The 18,968-nt window shown below is 39.6% G+C and overlaps 1 protein-coding gene across 2 annotated transcripts in view; it reads left to right on the top strand.

Moving 5' to 3' along the window:
- Positions 1–18,968, top strand: part of LOC145997283 (arylsulfatase B-like) — a 107,959-nt gene that overhangs the window by 52,791 nt on the left and 36,200 nt on the right. Inside the window, exons 1-2 of one of the 2 annotated variants that reach the window (XM_083134171.1) lie at positions 7,910–8,048; positions 15,810–15,938. In XM_083134171.1, the coding sequence (XP_082990297.1) occupies positions 15,834–15,938 (105 nt within the window). In that variant the 5' untranslated portion in view covers positions 7,910–8,048; positions 15,810–15,833. Of the gene's footprint in view, positions 1–7,909; positions 8,049–15,809; positions 15,939–18,968 lie in introns of those variants that run through there. The other variant, XM_083134172.1, reaches the window with a different exon arrangement.

The raw sequence follows: 18,968 nt of genomic DNA on the forward strand, positions 1-18,968 counted from the left end.
CTTTCTGTGCATAAAGTGGAATTAAAACCAACCTTAAAGAAAAGAAGAAGAAGAAGCAATCATTTGGTCCAACTTTCCATTTTGAAAGTTTAAATACAGTAAGAAGTTGGGAAAATGTAGCACTCACTACTAAATAAGAATGCCCCGTTATAAATTTCCTGCGCAAGTCCGGAGTGGGAGCGCTGATTGCTCAAAACTGTAAGGTTATCTGAATTACAGTTGAAAAGTGTTTATGTAACTCTCAGTTGCATTTAAAAATAGTAACTTTACCTGTAACTGAGTTACTTTTAAAAGAATATCGGTTACTGAGTTACATTTTAAATTATAACTTTATTCCTGAGTTACATTTCAAGAAGAGTAACGTCAACTGTATCTGAGTTACATTACAAATGAGTAACTTTACCTCTGAGTTACATTTCAAAAAGAGTAACTTTAACTGTAACTGAGTAACGTTTCAAAAGGAGAAACTATTATTGAATTACATCTCAAAAAGAGTAACTTAACTGTAACAGAGCTACAGTTCAAAGAGAGAGTAACTTCAACTCTAACCGAGTTACATATCAAACAGACTAACTTTAACTGTATCCGAGTTACATTTCAGAAAGAGTAATTTTAATAGTGAGTTACTCTTTGTTTTGCAAATTGGCTGTAACTCAGTTACTTGCAAAGACTAACTTTTCAAAGGCCGTTTTTACTTTATATATAACTACTTCTTAATCATATATATCTTCATCATCAAAACACTTTCATTCCCCCTCCTCCTGAAGAGACTGCTTCAAACGAAACAAGCGTCTGGACAGAAACAGATAAAAAAAAAACATTAGACTTCAAACTCGAAATGATACACAAGACAAGGAACTATGAAGGCTCGAGGCTCGTATAGATGCTTCAATTGAACGTATTTGAAGGCCAAGGATCTTTTTTGCTAACTACAGCTCACGAATTAATTGCAAGTGAATATTGCATAACTCGCCAGAGGGAACACGTGTTGCCAAATTGTATTTGTGGAGAAAAAATGACCATGAATGTACATTTGTCGTCAGCATTAAATTTAGTTCCTGGGTGGTTGACAGCTCGTTACTGAAATCAGATCTCGGTTTATGTAATAAAAGCAGTACGAATCTAGCTCCTGCATCTAGTTGCATGTTTTGATTCAGTGAGGTGGAAATGGGCTAAATCGGCGAGTCCAATGAGCGATAGCCAAATTTGCATATAATCTACCGGTTTGTAGTCATTTTTCCATTGCGTTTAGACTGTTTCCTGTCTTACTGGAATCACTAAAACACACATACGGGCGTCACCAGAAATTTTTGTAGGGATGGGGGTGTTCAGGCCTCTGATAAAGCTTTTATAATAGAAATGATTATGATTATAAATAATAACTATTATAAACAAATAAACATAAATCCGTATTATTATTGATTGATTGATTTGGTGTTTTAAGTCCACTTCATGCACAGTAAGGCTAATCGGGACTGGACCTACAGTTTAAAGTGTCATCCGAACAACAATGTGCCTCCACCGGGTAACGAACCCGATATCCCTTGATAACAAGGCGACAACGCTCTTACTGCGCCATCGGGAAGGCCCTATATTATTATTATTATTGTATTCTTGGTTACTCTCTTCTACTCGATCCAGCACAACTGTTGTTCATTATTTTTTCTAACATTTCATAGAATTAGTACACTCAAATGTACAGTTATTGTATTATTATGTTCTGCGAACAGAAGGCCGAGGCGGGACGATGCACATATTGAGAAAACAGCCAATTTGCAAACGAAAAAAAAAGTTATGTTTAACTTCTTGCTTTTTCCTAATTTTTTTTTATTTCAAGTGTGGACTTCCCGGTGACGTAGTGTCAATGTTGTTGCCTCTTAATCAAGGGTTCCCCATATTGATTCCCCGTGGAGGCACATCGCACACTGGCCATATAAGGGTGCCCGCTGGATGTTTTATCGGAGTGGGGGGCGGGGGGGGGCAGAGTCAGATCAGATTTCATATCTTGTCCTTCAGTCAGAGAATCGTATATGTTACTTTTTATTATTATTATTATTCTTACTGTTATATTTTATTACTTTTTTACAAATCATAAAATTCAAATAGAATTGAAAATACTTTAGCGTTGTAGACAAGTTCAGACTTGAGTCTACTATTTAAATAGAAACTGTATTCGCCTTTCCACAAACACATATCACTTTGTTGAATTGGTACTTGTTTTATAATTTTGTACTTTTTCACGATACACAGCTATCAGACAGAGACCACTTAAATTTACTCTCCTTCGTGGTACCTTTGAACAATGTTTTTATGCCCCAAATGTTACTGAAAAACAATTCAAAATGAATGAATTGTCAAGGTCAGGTGTCGACTTCTGGAAATAATTTCCCGATATTTCGTGATCATTAACCGTCACGAAATTCCAAAGATTGAAGTCAAAAGTGGTTAATTATAGGTAGGTTATTGTAAGTGTCTCAAACTTCATGAAATTAACAGTTTTTATTCCAGGAAGTGCAAAAAGAATCACTGAATAGAGTGTAGAATTCGAGATTTTCGCCGCATTTCGAAAAGTTTTTGTCCCGAAAATTTCGCAATGTGGTCGAGTAATGGTGAATTTTTTCAGTCCCGAACGTCAGAATTATAAAAAATTCCGATCTCAATCCCGTTCCGCACACCCCAAGTTACGGCAATTAGCATTCTAACCTCTCTGGTGAAAACATTCTCTCATTTTATTGGATATGGCAATTAATTGCTGTAACTAACTGTCTATAAATCACAGAAAACAATATTAATAAAAAGGAACAAAATTAAATAAGAAAAATGCTTAATTCCTTTGGTAGGACAACTGTTTTTATTCAAATGTTAGTGATCTTAAGGAATATATGACAATTGCGGTGGCGGACAATTGCGATAGAGCCAAAATCACGGACAATTGCGATGATTTTGACAGTGAAGGTTATCTTACAAATTAATGGAAGGACAATTGCGACTATCAGGACCTAACCTAATCAAAGGCACCATGCCGCCGTAGAAGGTTGGAACAACAAAATAAATAGGTGGCTTGGAATACCGCATTAAAAAAATCATGATGCTCTGACCTGCCTCAAGAGCCAAGCAGAAGACACCAACATTAAATACATGCGGATGGAATCTAGATGGTAAGAAAAGGAAGAAGCGTGACGAGAGAGTTAAAAACGGGTTATGAGGAAACGGGTTACTTCAAAGGGTGTCTGCTGGCTCTAGCCCATGTTCAAAAAACTTGATTGAACCAAATTCCCAGCCAAAAATATCAATAATTCACATAATTCTCTTGTAAGAGGTATTGTACGGGGTGTTAAGTCACACTTCAATTTAAAATGTCACGCAATTGTCCAACCGCCTTTTCACTTCTGTGTTCATCGCAATGGACATTTCCACTCAATTTTTTTTACAACAGTTTTAAAAACTACACCCTGGAAAAATTACCCCTGCAAGTTCTCGCGTTTCTCTGCGTCCAGTTTAAGGTAGAAACGAGACTTCCAAAGTTGCGAGGCTAGCGTTGCGCTGAAAACACGCCGCCGCCATGTTAATACGTCACGCCTTAGAGAGAGCTCGTTTGTCGTCTGCTTCGAGCGTCCAGTTTACTGCGGGTAGCCCGCGGTGGGCGAACATGTGCAGCAGTTTTACAAATCTGTACAGATTTAAATAATGGAAGAAGGAGCGATAGTGGAAAGGAAAGCTATGCTTTGTAATGATCATTCTTCCATGAAATATCCCTGCTGCTCACATGCAAGATAAATGAAAGGGTTCTGCTGCGTGCGTGTTCTCAGGTCATGCGAAAAATATTGCTTGTAAAATTGGTTGCTGACCAAACTTTCAAATATATATATATAGATATATATATTAAACTAATATTTAGCGAAATTTACCGTAACCTATGTAGTGCAAAATAAGAATTTTCACATTCTTCACTTTATTTATAAAGCCTATTTTACTTTATTTTCCATAAAGCAATTTCAGTTTGTGTTTCAATTCTGTTGCGCAAGTTATGATCAAATATTTTTGGGCAATTAAGAGAAAATACACTGAGAAGATTACATCAGTTGCACAGTACATATTAATACTTAATTTATGTATAATTATTACAAGGAAATAATGTGTATAATCAAGGGCGTATTTAAGGGGGGGTACAACGGGTCCACCCCCCTTTGGTTCAGTAAAATTGCCAGAGTTACCTGTTCATCCGATTGTTCATAAAAATTTCTTCGGACTTATTTTATTCTCTTAAATTAGAGACGTAAGACGGGATACGGATGGGAAGGAAATTACGTAATTCCACACACCAGATGGGACTGCAGACCAAATGTCTGCAATTTCCTGAAACTGCATTGAGACAGTCAAATCAGTTATTTTTTCCCCCTCGAGTCATCTTAAAGATGTTTGGTTTTTAAAAACGCAGTGACACAAGATGAACAGAAAAGTATCAATACTAGCGTGACTTATTGACTACATACACACAACTTTGCCGGGTCCAGCACCCCCTGCTCCCAACAAGTTTCCGACCAGCAGTGTCCTGGATTTTCACTTACGAAATAAAGCAACCTACATACCAAAAGTTGATCCCCCCCCCCCACGTGAACTTTATATACGCTCATCTGCATAACAATATCCCATACTGAAATGGTACGATATATTTTGAATTTTGTCCTGCGAAAAAAGCCGCCTCATCTCGTTACCCCGAACGCATTAATTGGTTGGTTCACAACTTCACCACTAAGGATCCTATCGAGACGAGACATGGCAGCCTTGGTCTCGTTCTCGTTGAGAGTTGTAAATGTCTGTCTCGTGTTTATTTGTAAATGTCTCATTGACAGTCTCGTCTCGATTTATAAACATCCGTCTCGGTTTGGGAGGGCAATTCTCGTTCTCGTCTCAAGTCTCGAAAAATATAGAATTAACTACGTACGCAAAGGCTTATCATTAGGGCTCGGAAGTTGAAGACCTATAAATTGCCAAAAAAGGACCTATAAAATGACCTAAAAATACCAAAAAAAGGACCTAAAAACGGAAAAAAGGGCGTATAAATGTGATCCAAATTAATTAATAACTTCATTTTTAATTACATATTTAATGAATAAAAAAATTCAAAATTATCGTGGTATGGAACACAGTGCGAAAAAACTATATGAATGAAATGCATCTTCTTCCAGACATTACATATTTTTTAGATTAACATTATTTGAAGAATCATATTTGGCCTAACCGCACTAGGGTTACAGAAATAGGAATTCGGATCCTATTTCAGTCGTCCAAAAATGTTTTTCTCTCGTTTCAGGGGTGGTTCAAATATATTTTTTCTTTCTCTTTTTTTATTTCTTTACTACAGAAAGGACGTTGAAGAGGTGATGATGATGATTCGAATTGAGAATGTGCAGTAAAAACGTAGTCGAAAGAAGGTGAAGTTGCAAGAAAAAGCCGTTAAGACCTAAAAAAGGACCAATTAGCCAAAAAACGCCGAAAAAGGCAAAAAAGGACAAATAAAACCCACCTTTTTCTGGCCTACAATGACCCAAAATGAACATATATTTTGTTGGGCATATTTTCCTCAACTTCCAAGCCCTACTTATCATTATAAATACAAAAAAAAAACTTTCTTAATATATATATTTTTTTGACTCCTCGTTTTAACGGTACGAGCCCTCGAAAACTGAATATTATCTTGCTTATATATGTAAACCAAACCGCAGATTCAGAATTACCAGAAATGAACTGGCGTTGTAATTATTATACACAAAATTCATGATTTATCTGTGGAAGTCGCATGTTCCAGGTTTGACTCTCGACCTGGGCATGACTGTTCCCTTGTGAGTGACATTTCATTGAACTGGAAATTGTTACATGGGAGGATGTCTGCTCGAGACTTGGGGGACACCTAGGGTGATGCTTCTATTGTTAATGTTAGTGTTGCTCACGAGACGAAACATTTTCAGTCTCGTCTCATAAAAGGAGATGAGACAAGAACTAGTGAATGTTTTAGAAATGAGAAGGGACAGAAGAAAAAGTTCGTCTCGTATCGTGGCAGGTTGGGTGATACTTAGATTGTGCTTGTTGGTGGTGGTGGTAGTGTGTGTGGGGGGGGAGGGTGTCCTTCTGCACCCCGACTTCGAATACTGCTTGTAGTCATTCATCTTCATTGTAGCGATTAGCCAAAAGTGGGAAGAAATGTGATGTTAGAGAAGATACATACTAAATTAACCATGCGTTCTCATCGTTGCGGTTAAACAAAGTGACGGAAAAACGACGTAAAAGTAGGCTAAATACAAAAATTTGCAATATATATATTATCTGAAGAAAACTGTAATTTACTGAAGGAAATTGAAAAACTCACCATACCTTTTTATACCGTATCACCTCTTATATTGCAGAAATTGGCGTGTAAAGCAGAGTGTTCTAAACGTATTATCTTAAAATTTGCGAAGAAAATATTATGACGAAAATAATTGTAATTCCAAAAAAGGCATTCCTATAACATTAAGTTCTTGCCAGTCAGACCCAACCTATGTATTCGCAATGAACAAGGCTGTTCACGTGTTCAGCCATTGACTGCTACAAGTTTTGCTTTGTCACCCTAATGGAAAGTCCCTCTACCGAGTGGCTGAATTATAGTAAATTCTGCTATACTGCTAGGGCATAATTCATCTCCAAGAAATGGAGCACAGATTTTTGCACTGGTAGTTACAAGATACTTGTTTTACACAGTAACAAGTGACGTTGCTGTCGCTTCCGCGGCTCATGCTAAGTTGACGGGACGAGCAGAAGCCCAGCCTGCACGCATTTCAAAATGATGACGTCAGAGGGCCTCGTGTTTGTAGAGAGGACGTTTTCAAATCCGTGACGTAGGAGGTGAATTTCAGCGGTGTTTGAAGGCGTGTTTCTCGAGAACCAAAACAAATATCGCCGAGATATTTTGGTCATCTCATGTTTGTGTCATTATCTGTAAAATGAATGGATTTAAAACGTTTTTCATGTCAAAGTGGAAATGTCCATTGTCCGGCTACCGATTTTAAGTACAAATAAGCCATATAAAAAATACATGCCTTTCTTTATTTGTTCATGCAACAATAATAATAATTATTATTAATTTTAACTATTTAAATATCATTATTATCATTTTAATCTTGTCACTATTGATTATAAACCTTATTATTATTATTACATTGTGAGACACTTGGTTCGTGTCACCACCGAACTGCAATTCTAGACAGGCGCATGGCTACAATGGCAGGTAAAAAAAAGGTAAAGTGTTCCCCTGTGCATAGCACCACGCCATGAAGGCGTATAGGCACCATTTGAATTACATTAACTTTTTCTGATATATCGGGGGGGGGGTGTAAGCGACTCCCTGGACCACTCTGCTGGCGCCCTTGGTTCATATCCCACAGATCCAGTCAGTGCCGTATGGTTGTTCGAGCACAGAGCGAACTTGAAACACATTTTGTTAAACTTTGATTTGCCAAGGCGTGCTTCCTACTTCACGGAACGAGATTGTGTGGAGCCTCGTCTTTTCTCGGTACAATCCCTACAGGAAAGTGTGGATGTGAATCTTCATCACACGTACACTGAGTCAGGCACGCAAGAAAAATGAATGAACCTCTGCTAAGGAAAATCGGGGGAAAACGCCGGTAACCTGATCAATGTGGAAAATCCTAAAACCACTTCACTCCATGGCGCAAGGGGGGAGGGAAGAATTCGGCCACTGTTCCTCAAGTGGGGTGATCAGACGCGCTTGTACTTTCCAGTGCAACCGCAGCAAATATGCGACCAGAGCATTTGGGCCGGAAGGGGCGGTTGAGAGGGGGGAAATACCCGGGTCCCTGATTCACCTGAAGAGAAGTTTAGTCTGCTGGGCGTCACGTGACCTTGACAATGGGCATTAGTTCCTTCGAGGGTTCAAGAGACGAACTCAGTTCTCTCTCTTCCGACAACAGAGGGGGCAGTTGGAGTTTGCAGTGGAGCGGGTGCCAACACATTCAGCAAAGAAACATCTGGGCAAGCAGCGAATGCAAGCAGTAAGTACACAACAGATTCCAATACTTGAATGCGAAAGGTTCACCTTGTCAAATGGTTTCGTTAGTTCCTCTAAAAATTTAATATAAAATATATCGATCTTTCAATCTTTGTAACGCAATATTTAATTCGATTAATTGGTTTGGTTGATTATTATTTTACTTCGCTGCCAAATTTGGCTGATTGGGAAGATGAGGATGAGTGATTGATTGATTTGGTTTACTTTGCATTTCTTCCACTTTTTGGCTAATCGCGAAGATGAGGATGTGTGATGATTTAATGAAATTGATGAAGGGACAATGACAAGGATGTCCTTGGCGGGATTCGAACCCGGGAGGCACTCGCAAAGAACACCCATTCCCAGGTTGAGTTTCGAACCTGGGACCCCTAGCATGGTAACTCGCTGTGCTAACAGCTTATCTCGAGTAACAGTGACTCAGTTACTTGTGTGAAGTAACAAAGCAGTTCCGTTCACAGTTACTTCCATTTGCGTATGCAGTGAAAATCTTGGGATAACTTTGAAATTTTTCGAAATTCTTATTCTTTGGAAAAACCGCTATGATATATCAAATTATGAAATATTACAACTGCTTACAATTCCTTCTGAAGCATTCACGTGAATCTTGGAGTGATTTGCTTTGGCTGTTCTGTAGATATTTGTAATACTCACGTTGCTATGTAAGCTTATGAAACTATTGCGAATATTTAGACGAGCGAAAGCAAATCACACGAAGATGCATGTGAATCCTCCAGAAGAAATTCCAAGAAGATGTAGACAGGATTTGGAATACCATACAAGTTTTTCGATGGGAGTGAGCCGACTTGTATGTCGGAGTGGTTATAGTACAGCACATTACGACGCTAGGGGCACCGGATTCGAATCCTGACCTGGGCATAGGTGTTCCTTGTGGGTGTGGCTTTATTAGTTTTCATCACTCATCCTCATCGACACGATGAGTCAAAAGTGTCAGAAAAGCTACGCTAAATAACGAAAATCAAATCATCTGTTAAGGAAAGAACAGCCTATTTCCATATTACAAAGTTATATTTCTATAAAGTAAATTATAATTACTTTTCAAGTAATGGTACATTGTAACGGAGTTATTTTTCTCGATGACGTAGTGTTAACGCTGTCGCCTTGTAATCAAGGGGCCTCAGGTTCAATGTCTGGTGGAGGCACATTTCAGAGCAGATTTTTATGCCAGTTTTGGATAATCGCGACGAGGATGATGAGTGATGATATAATAAAATTGATGAAAGGACCAGGAGCGCACATTCCAGGCTAACTATGCTATCTGCGGAGTCTGAAGCCTAGAAAGTAAAATACGGAAGAGAAATCTCTTAGAAACTATGTGAATTAAGCTGATTTGGAAAATAAGATAATGACGATTCTGTAGTTGGCAACCTGTATTCTTAGGAGTTGGCAACCTGTATTCTTAGGAGTTGGCAACCTGAATTCTTAGGAGTTGGCAACCTGAATTCTTAGGAGTTGGCAACCTGAATTCTTAGGAGTTGGCAACCTGAATTCTTAGGAGTTGGCAACCTGAATTCTTAGGGGTTGGCAACCTGAATTTTTATAAGTTTGCAACCCGACTACCGTTGGGATGGCAACGTGGTTTTCTTGATGAGTCTAGTCTTCTCCCTTCCTCCATAGCCTAAGACCAGGTGTCATAGTGAGATAGCCCAGGTCTTAGACTCAGCATACGCCACTGGAAGGGACACACCCAACGAACACCCAGACTGGGATTCGAACGCGGGATCCCGTGCGTCGTAGCGCGCTGTGCTAACCGCTTCGCCACGGAGGTTGGCCATTTGTAATTATCAGAAGAAGTCTTAAGTCTTGACGGAGAAGAGAAAGAGTGTTTATTTGAAGAATTGATAGGATTTTAGGTTCCGAAAGATTTCATTTTATGTGTTCAATAGTCGAAAACAAAACTCATCTCGGTATTTTAATCAAGTAATCCCTGGTCTACGGCGTGCTATGCTACAGATGGCGTAATGGTATTGTCGATGCCTTGTAAACAACGGATCTCGTGTTCGATACTCGGTGGCGGATCGCACTTTAAACTGTAGGTCCAGTCCTGATAAGCCTATTTGTGCATAAAATTGACTTACAACTTCAAAACCACGTAGGTCCATAACATAGGTTACAGTTTCTCAACCTTCGGGCCGCGTCGCGACTCAGTACTGAACCCCAACTATAGCAGGCTGCGAGATATTCTCCCGAAATTTGTCAATTTAGTTTTCGTAGCGATGTGCATTAATAAATACTTTGTAATGGAAATATTTTGAGGAAAATAATATTATTGAATGAGTCGGAACCCCAGATGCAATTACCATTTGTTGCCGCTTCCCCTGTTCAGCTGGCATTATTGCTGAGTCCCCAATGCAATATTTTTTCACTATTAGAGTTGTTCACAAACCAACATAAAATAAAATTAATATAATAGTTATCAGTTTCAGAGTATAATAATATAGTCATCGATTTCCGATTAGTATTAATTGGAATGTTTGGCCGTTCAAAATGCAACAAGACAATGAAAATTAGCATTTGTTGTGGGTCTCACCGTCGTGTAATCAAGATTTACTGGGTTCAATTCCCCGTGGAGTCACTAGTGGTTTAAACTGTAGGTCTAGTCCCGATTAGCCTATATGCACAAAGTGTACTTTTAAAACAAAAATTCAAATTAGCAATTCCAAATTAATTTTATTAATATTTAAATTCATATTAATTAACAAATAATGTTTTAAAACCTTAGAAATGTATTTACGAGTAAAATTGCTGCGATCGGAGTCATCGACTAAAAAAATAATTTTCGGGGTCGCTATCTCACGAAGGTTGAGCACCACCGACTTAAGGAACTTCAGGTCCTTTTCATACTGGTAAGTCAGCTAACAGTGGAATGTGATTCTTATAAATAAACCTGAAACAACCCTGCCTGTACCCAACAACATTATTTGCAGCCTCTTGTGTTGATGTACACGATGTCCCTTCTATTACTACGAATTGCGTGTAATGATAACATTATATTCACTATATTTATGCCACACCATTTCTCTGATTTTCATTTCATTACCTTGAAATACTTTCTGATTGTTTTGATAAGGGTATTCCTATTCCTGGCTATCCTGCCATGGGTTAAGCGGTAGATCGCTTTTGTTTCCAGTGACTTTTTACCATTTATAAGAATAGTCTGGGTAGAGTCTCCCACAGTAGCCCAATTCACTTTCACGTATTGTGTCTTGTCAGAAGCTACAAGTCTTTGGGATTTCCAGATAGTTGTAAGAACAGTTGCAATCACGGAACTCTGTACGAGATCACGATCTGAGTAAGTATTCAATTTGCTATTATACTCTATCCGGAGAATTTCTGAAGCAAGGTCGCGCATGACTGCAGAGAAGTGGAGAAAGCGAGTGGATGGAGCGAAGAAGAGCACGCTCCTAACTGCAGTCGCCTTTCCCCCTCCACGCAATCCCGTTCCCTCACACCTGTTCATTGGTCGAGCCACTACTAGTGTTGGGCGATATATCATCCAGACGATATAGCGCGATATTGAAAAAATGTCGACCAGCCGATATCAACCAAACAACATATCGTCACGATATTTTGGCTGTATACATCGTGTCGGCGATATATCGTCACGTTATTTTGGCGATATATCGTCACGTTATTTTCGCGATATATCGTCACGATATTTTGGCGATATTTATCGTATCGGCGATATATCGTCACGATATTTTAGCGATATATATCATGTCGGCGATATATCGTCACGATATTTTGGCGCTTTATGTCTTGTCGGCGATATATCGTCACCATATTTTGGCGATATACATCGTGTCGGCAATATATCACCACGACATATTGGCGATATGTATCGTGGATACGATATATCGACGATATCACGGTACGGAAAAAATATCGTATCGTCTGTGACGATATATCACAATATCAAATTTCCAATATCGTCCGTCACTACTTGCGCAGACTTGGTTTGGCTCGTTCATTCCAGACTTTCCAGGGATCAGGGCCGGATTAAGGTGGGTGCTATTGATGCTGCAGCATTAGGCCCATTCCTGAAATAGGCCCAGATGAAAACAGACGAGAATTTTCCAAAAGCTAAACAGTTTTCTCTTTGCTATAGTAACCTGAAAAATAAAGCTTAGAATGAAATTTGGAATCCCAATTTCGGACGCCTAGACACAGCGTTACTTATTATACAGTTACTATTATTCTTTGCGCTATGACGTAACTATAACGTCGTTGTGTTTATTGTTCACCGAAGATTTCAAGCATCAGGCCCAATTTCGTCTTAATCCGGCCCTGCCCGAGACAGAGTAGAGACAACAAGAGTCCTAGGTCAAAAAGCGAGCCGACAGTTGGAAATGGCCCACTATACGGTATGGGATGTTCTCAATAAGCGTATGCAACTGAAGGATTACAGTGTGCAATCTTGTGCAAGCGCTCACTGAACCAGACACATACACTTCCCAACATATACGTTGCGTTTACAGGTTTATTTTCAGCCGACCTGCGTGACTAAGTGGTTATACATGTATGTTCACTCTAAAGACCGAGAGAAGTGTTACAACAGTGCGTTGTAACATATGCTAACAAAACTTGGATAGATTGTTCCGTACATAATACATTACATTATTTTTCGGACACTCTGTACATGTACGTGACAGACAGGTAAGGCTGGTCTGGATCTCGATTCGTCTCGAAGGCGTAGTGCAAACGCTGTCGTCTTGTAATCTATGGGTCCCGGGTTGATATACAATGGAGGCACATAGCTATTTGGATTCCACTTCATACTGTAAGTCCAGTTCCGATTAGCGTATCTGTGCATAAAATGACCTTAAAACACAAACAAAATATTTGTTTTCAAAAACAATACAGAATATTTTCTTTTTGTAAATTGACTTTAAATTACATACTATATTTGCCAATTCTATCAAAATCATTGGGTCTCTAATAGAGGGTGTCCGGTGGTAAGGTGCATTATCACCTTCTCGAAGGAATAACTTTTCACATTTTGCACTGTCATTCATTATGCAGCCAAAATTAACGCATTACCAGTTAATTGGTTGATTTTTCTTCGCTTTTTCATCACTTTTGCTAATCGCGAAGATGAGGATAAGTGATGATATGTTCACAAAGAACAACCATGCCCGGACCGGGATTCGAACCCGGGACCCCTGACTTCGTAGTGTGTTGTCAGCGCCAGGGCGGTCGACCCATCATTACCAGTTAAGGAGCTAGTAGGGGCATGTTACAAGTTTTTAACCATTTAAAAAAAGGCACATTTTTATCATTTTAAACCATAATTGGCGTTTAAAAACAATTTTTGGGTCTTTTCGATTTTGCACAAATGCAGGTCCAACCAGAACTCGAATCCAGGGTTGTTCAAGATCCAGGAACCTATACAATTACATGGGTTCCACTCGAATCCGCTCATTCCGCTTCTACCAGCTCATTTGGTAACGCGTTATGGGTCATTAAATGACATGCCCTAGTGATACGGTGCCAGAAAACTGGAATAGCTAATGAGATATCCACACTTTAAGGTTAGTGAATTAATTCGTGAAATTCTGGAGAAGATTCGAGACTCTCGTGCGACTCGTCAATTCTCGTTCTCTTCCCTTGTAGAAGGTGAGTCGACACATCACACGTGCAAAAAAATTGCTATCTATTTCTATTGCGCACCTATTTATCGCTAAAATCCCTCCGAGGCTACCGTTAGCCACAGCGAGGAAGGAAAGGACTGAACCGGACACGTGGCCAAGTTCCTTTTCCTAGATAACAGCACCGCAAAGGAAACGGGATCTTCCGGGCAGTGTTTCCACTGTCTAGTAGAAAAAATATCCGTACTTGGTCACTTGGGAAGTAAGGGGTGACTTCTGGAATAGATAGAAGTTCCGATAGAAGAAATGGGTCTGGCGAACTTCATATAGATGTGTGTATTTTTTTACAAGTTCTTTTCCTGGTAAGGAAAGTTTCCTATGCACACAGCACAGTGCCATGAGGGCACATTTAAGGGATGTATGGGTAGGTCCCCACACATTCTCGATCTCGGACATTTTTGAGGTGTTGTGATCAGCACCACGTTCTGGTCGCCTTTACTCCCCAGGGTTGCCCCCAGGTACCTATTAATTTGAGGCTGGATGAGTCGCAGAGCCGTGCGGGGACAAGGCCGGAAAATTTTCTACCTTAGGTCACCCAGCCCGGGAATGGAACCCGGGTCCCCCGTGCGGTGGGTAGACGCCCTACCGACTAGATCACCACAGCTCCTTCCCTGGTAACCAGAAACAAGTATACCACAAACGTCTAATTCAAAAAAATCAATTTGGAATAAGTATAAGACAGGGTAGAAAATTTTTCATTCTTTTTACAAGATTTAACTCAATTCAGAAATCACTTTGTTGTCTTAAACTAACTATAGCTAACTCTATAGCCTTCTTAAACCCGAAGGTTCATGGCTGCAGCAACACAGGCCTTCCATCTGTCCCTATCTTGAGCAAGATCTATATACCCTTTTTCCATCCCTACCGATTACCTTTAGGTGCATCTGAACGTTGTCCCTCCATCTTTGTCTTGGCCTTCCTACAGGTCTCTTACCATCAGGTTTCCCAACAAGAATCCTGTAAACTCCTCTTTCCTCTCGTGCCACATGGCCTGCCCACCTAAGTCTTGATTTAATTATTCAAATAATATCTGGACATGAATAAACCTTCTCCATTCACCTGTCTCCTCATCCCTTTTAGGTCCAAATATTTTCCTAAGGATCTTATTTTCAAATACTCTCAATTTATGTTCCTCTTTCAATGTAAGGGACCAAGTTTCACATCCATATAATACTACAGGCAAAATTACTGTTTTGTATATTTTTACTTTGTTTCTTAGATATTAAACGAGAAGACAAAAGTTTATGAAGAGAGAAGTATCATCAATCAATCAAAGAATACATAAACATGTTAGCATATCAAAATACCACTGACCTGTAATAGAACCAAAGTACCTAAGATGAATGTTTGCCAACAACTAAAAGCGAAACATGTAGCTATTTTTATTATACATTGGTTTTCTACCTCGTGTGTTAATCGCGACGATGAAGCTCGTGAAATTTATTTGAAAAATCCTGATTACCGAATAAATTCATTTTATATCAGGATATCGTCAATGAAAGAGATTCCTGGTTCGATCCTCATTGGAGTCGCACTGCATAATGGTTCGGATCGAACTTTAAACCTCCATGGGGGGAGTAATTAACACAGCGCGCTAAGACGCCAAGAGTTCCGGGTTCGAATCCCGGCCTGGGAATGTGTATTCTTTGTGAATTTCCCTTCATGAATATAATCTTATCGTCACTTTTCGACATATTTGAGAATAGTCAACATCGGCTGAAAAGTGACGCTAAATAACAATCATCCCTCATATAGCCTATAATCACTTTTTCTACTAGCATCATCAATAAACTGTGACGTTTTCGCCCACAACAAAATTAACGGGGCACCCCCACAAATTATCCACCCCTTCCTCTAAGTCTCCTTACTCACGGTTTCCTTGTGACGTTTGACGCCAAACCTCTACAATTTTCACACACTTCCGTTGTTCTAGTCTCTTTTGTTGAGAGATGGCCACACTGTTTTTGTTTATGAAAATCAAGGTAAGATCAAGGCAGATCAACTAATGACCAATTGAATTTCACTTGCCAGGTGGACGCCTGTAGCACTGTAGTATATTTAAATTTTCTTTATTTCAGAAAGTTCTAATCTGAAACGTCGGGATGGTGCGATTATTGGTGCTCTGTTTATGCGTGTCCATTGCTGGTGCGGACTCCTCGACCACAGCCCGGAGACCAAACATCATCATCATGTTAGCAGATGACCTGGTGAGTTATGGTTTCTTAATTTTTGTCTTCTTTCGAATCGTTGAGAATCAAGATTGTGTTCCTATATTTGCCACTGTTTCAACAAAGGTTTTTATGTTCCTATATTTGCTATTGTTTCAACATATTAGATTTTGTGTTCCTATACTTGCAATTGTTTCAACAAATTCGATTTTCGTCTTCCTATTTGTCTAGTTTCAACATATTCAATTTTGCGTTCCTATATTTGCCATCGTTTCAACATATTGTTTCAACTGTGTGAATATATTCAGTTTTTGTGTTCCTATATTTGTCATTGTTTCAACATATTCAGTTTTTGTTTTCCTATATTTGTCATTTTTCAACATATTCAGTTTTTGTTTTCCTATTTTTGGCATTTTTTCAACATATTCAGTTTTTGTCTTCCTATTTTTGGCATTGTTTCAACATATTCAGTTTTTGTCTTCCTGTATTTGTCATTGTTTCAACATATTCAATTTTGCGTTCCTATACTTCCAATTGTTTCAACGTATTAGGTTTTTCTGTTACTATATATGCCACTGTTTCAACATATTCAGATTTTCTCTTCCTATATTTGCCATTGTTTCAACATATTCAGATTTTGTGTTCCTATATTTGCCATTCTTTCAACATATTCAGGTTGTGTGTTCCTATATTTGCCACTGTTTCAACATCAATTTTTTAGTTTCATTTATCACTGTTTCAACATATTCGCTTTTGTGTCCCTATACTTGCAATTGGTCCCCCTCCGTGGCCGTGCGGTCTAAGGCGATGTGCTTTGGATTCCGACTGTGGAACGGCATGGGTTCAAGTCCGGCTGGGTTCAGTCTCTGGGTTTTCGACCTGTGTATAGGACCGGTGGCAACCCGTCATCGTGAGGCAATTTGGGAGCTACGAGTGAATAGCGTAACACGGTCTGGGAAATTTCCTATAACGGCTGAGGGTTCGACGTGCTGACCCTATAACACCCCATTACCGGTTGAAGATCTCCACACCTCTAGGTAGGATTGTGGGAAGGAGACTGGCAGTCGGGAGATAGGCCAAGGTCCTTCTAGGGCTGTAGAGCCACTGGTTATGTTTTTCAATTTTTGTTTTCCTATTTGACACTGTTTCAACATATTCAGTATTTGCGTTCTTATACTTGCCATTATTTCAACATATTCAGCTTTTGTGTTCCTGTGTAACATTGATTCAACAATTTGTGTCCCAATATTTGCCATTGTTTCAATATATTCAGTTTTTGTGTTCCTATATTTGCCAGCGTTTCAACATTTTAAGTTTCTACCACTGGGTTTGTCACACTTCAGCCGTTTTGAATTATTTTGCGTAGTTCTTCGCATTTTGGCTAATCGCGACGATGAGGTTGATTAGATGAAATTGCAAAAGTAACTCTCATGCCCAGGCCTGGATTCGCTTAAGGATTTCACCAATCTAACGCAGGCTTCTGCGGCCTCTCATGGCCGCTATGGCGAAAGCCGTTTCTGTTGACTGGCTCGTCCCAAGCTACACGTGTCGCGTGTGTCTTATTGCTTAGGTCTGAAATCTCCTTAAGTGCCAGAAGCCTCCACGATGGCGCAGTGGTAGCGTCGTCGTCTTGTAATCAAGGGGTTCCGGGTTTGATACTTGGTGGAGGAAAGTAGTGCTTCGGATACCAGTTTAAACTGTAGGTCCAATGCCGATTAACCTTACTGTGCATAACGTGAACTTAAAAACACAAACTTAATCAATCAATCAATCCCTTACATTCAGAACAAAATGCAGTTTATTTGAGGGTTCGTAGTGTCGAAACGAGGCAACGACACCTACACTATATTCCCAAAGTTTTCTGCGATGGCAAGCTGTGTGTGCTGCCTGCGTGTATGGACTAGAGCAAAGACGGAGGCTTGCTCTTGGACATAGAGACGAGACTTAGCCTCAGCCAAGCAGTGGGGGCGATTAGGGAGGGGCAATTGCCCCCACTTCTAGCCACTTTTGCTCCCATACTATGCTAAACATTATCTACAAAGGAAAATATACTGTCTTTGCTCCCCCCAGATTTGGCACCTTCCCTCCCCGGTTTTGGAACCCAATCGCCGCCACTGCTAAGCCAAGTATTTCTTCTGCTGTAATATTATAAAACATAACTATGCTTCGGACTCAATAAGTGTATTGTTGCTAATATGCACCTTAAAGAAAAGAAGAAAAAAACAGATTCGAACTCGCGATTTCTTGTCCTTGTCTTGAAATCACGCTGAACATGTTTAAAAATGCAGAAAGAAATATATGCATCAGGGGCGCCGACTTGTCAAAATTATTGGGGGGGGGATATGATCACTGAAATAAATTAATGAATGACTCCCTCCCTCCCTTTTTTAACTTTTGGCCTCAGTGTTCGGAATCTCGTAAAAGCCCATGAATTCCTCAAAAATATTAAAATTTTTATTTACAGTTCGATTGCAAAGCGTCAATTGTGCACGAGTGGATATGTCACAAGTTTCGTCAACCATAATAGCAAAATATATCTGCTACCACGGGGCGCAAAACAGATCTCCCTAATATATCAATTATCTCGTTCTGAATGTGATGTGAGAGCCATTTGTAGCCCGAACGTCCCATCCACTCTCCTAGTTCATGCACATCTTATTTTGAAACTCCTTTTAGTAAAAATGTTAACAATACTCATAATTATATACTTAGTATATAGTAATAAGTCATGTGTTTTGCTGTCTCTGGTCATAGCCCCCCAAAGTTGATGGTTTAGCGGTCTCAGCCCCCCAAAGTTGATGGTCTAGAACATTTCAAATGTGTATTTAAAGTTAAGTTCATGTGGCACAGAGTAAACTTTACAAGAGAAGCAAAATAATACATTAGATTCTCTTAAGCAAAATTATTTGTGGGGGCTCTGCCCCATATCAATAACATTGGGGGAGGGGCTCGAGCCCCCCCCCCACCCGAAGCCCCATGGAGTCTGCGCCTATGATATGCATTCACATTTAAGTCACGTAGCGCTATTCTACTTTCAATAATACGCGTGTTTTAAAAATCAACACCGTG

Source organism: Lepisma saccharinum, chromosome 13, assembly GCF_977018435.1.
Source record: "Lepisma saccharinum chromosome 13, izLepSacc3.1, whole genome shotgun sequence".
NCBI classification, from domain to species: domain Eukaryota; kingdom Metazoa; phylum Arthropoda; class Insecta; order Zygentoma; family Lepismatidae; genus Lepisma; species Lepisma saccharinum.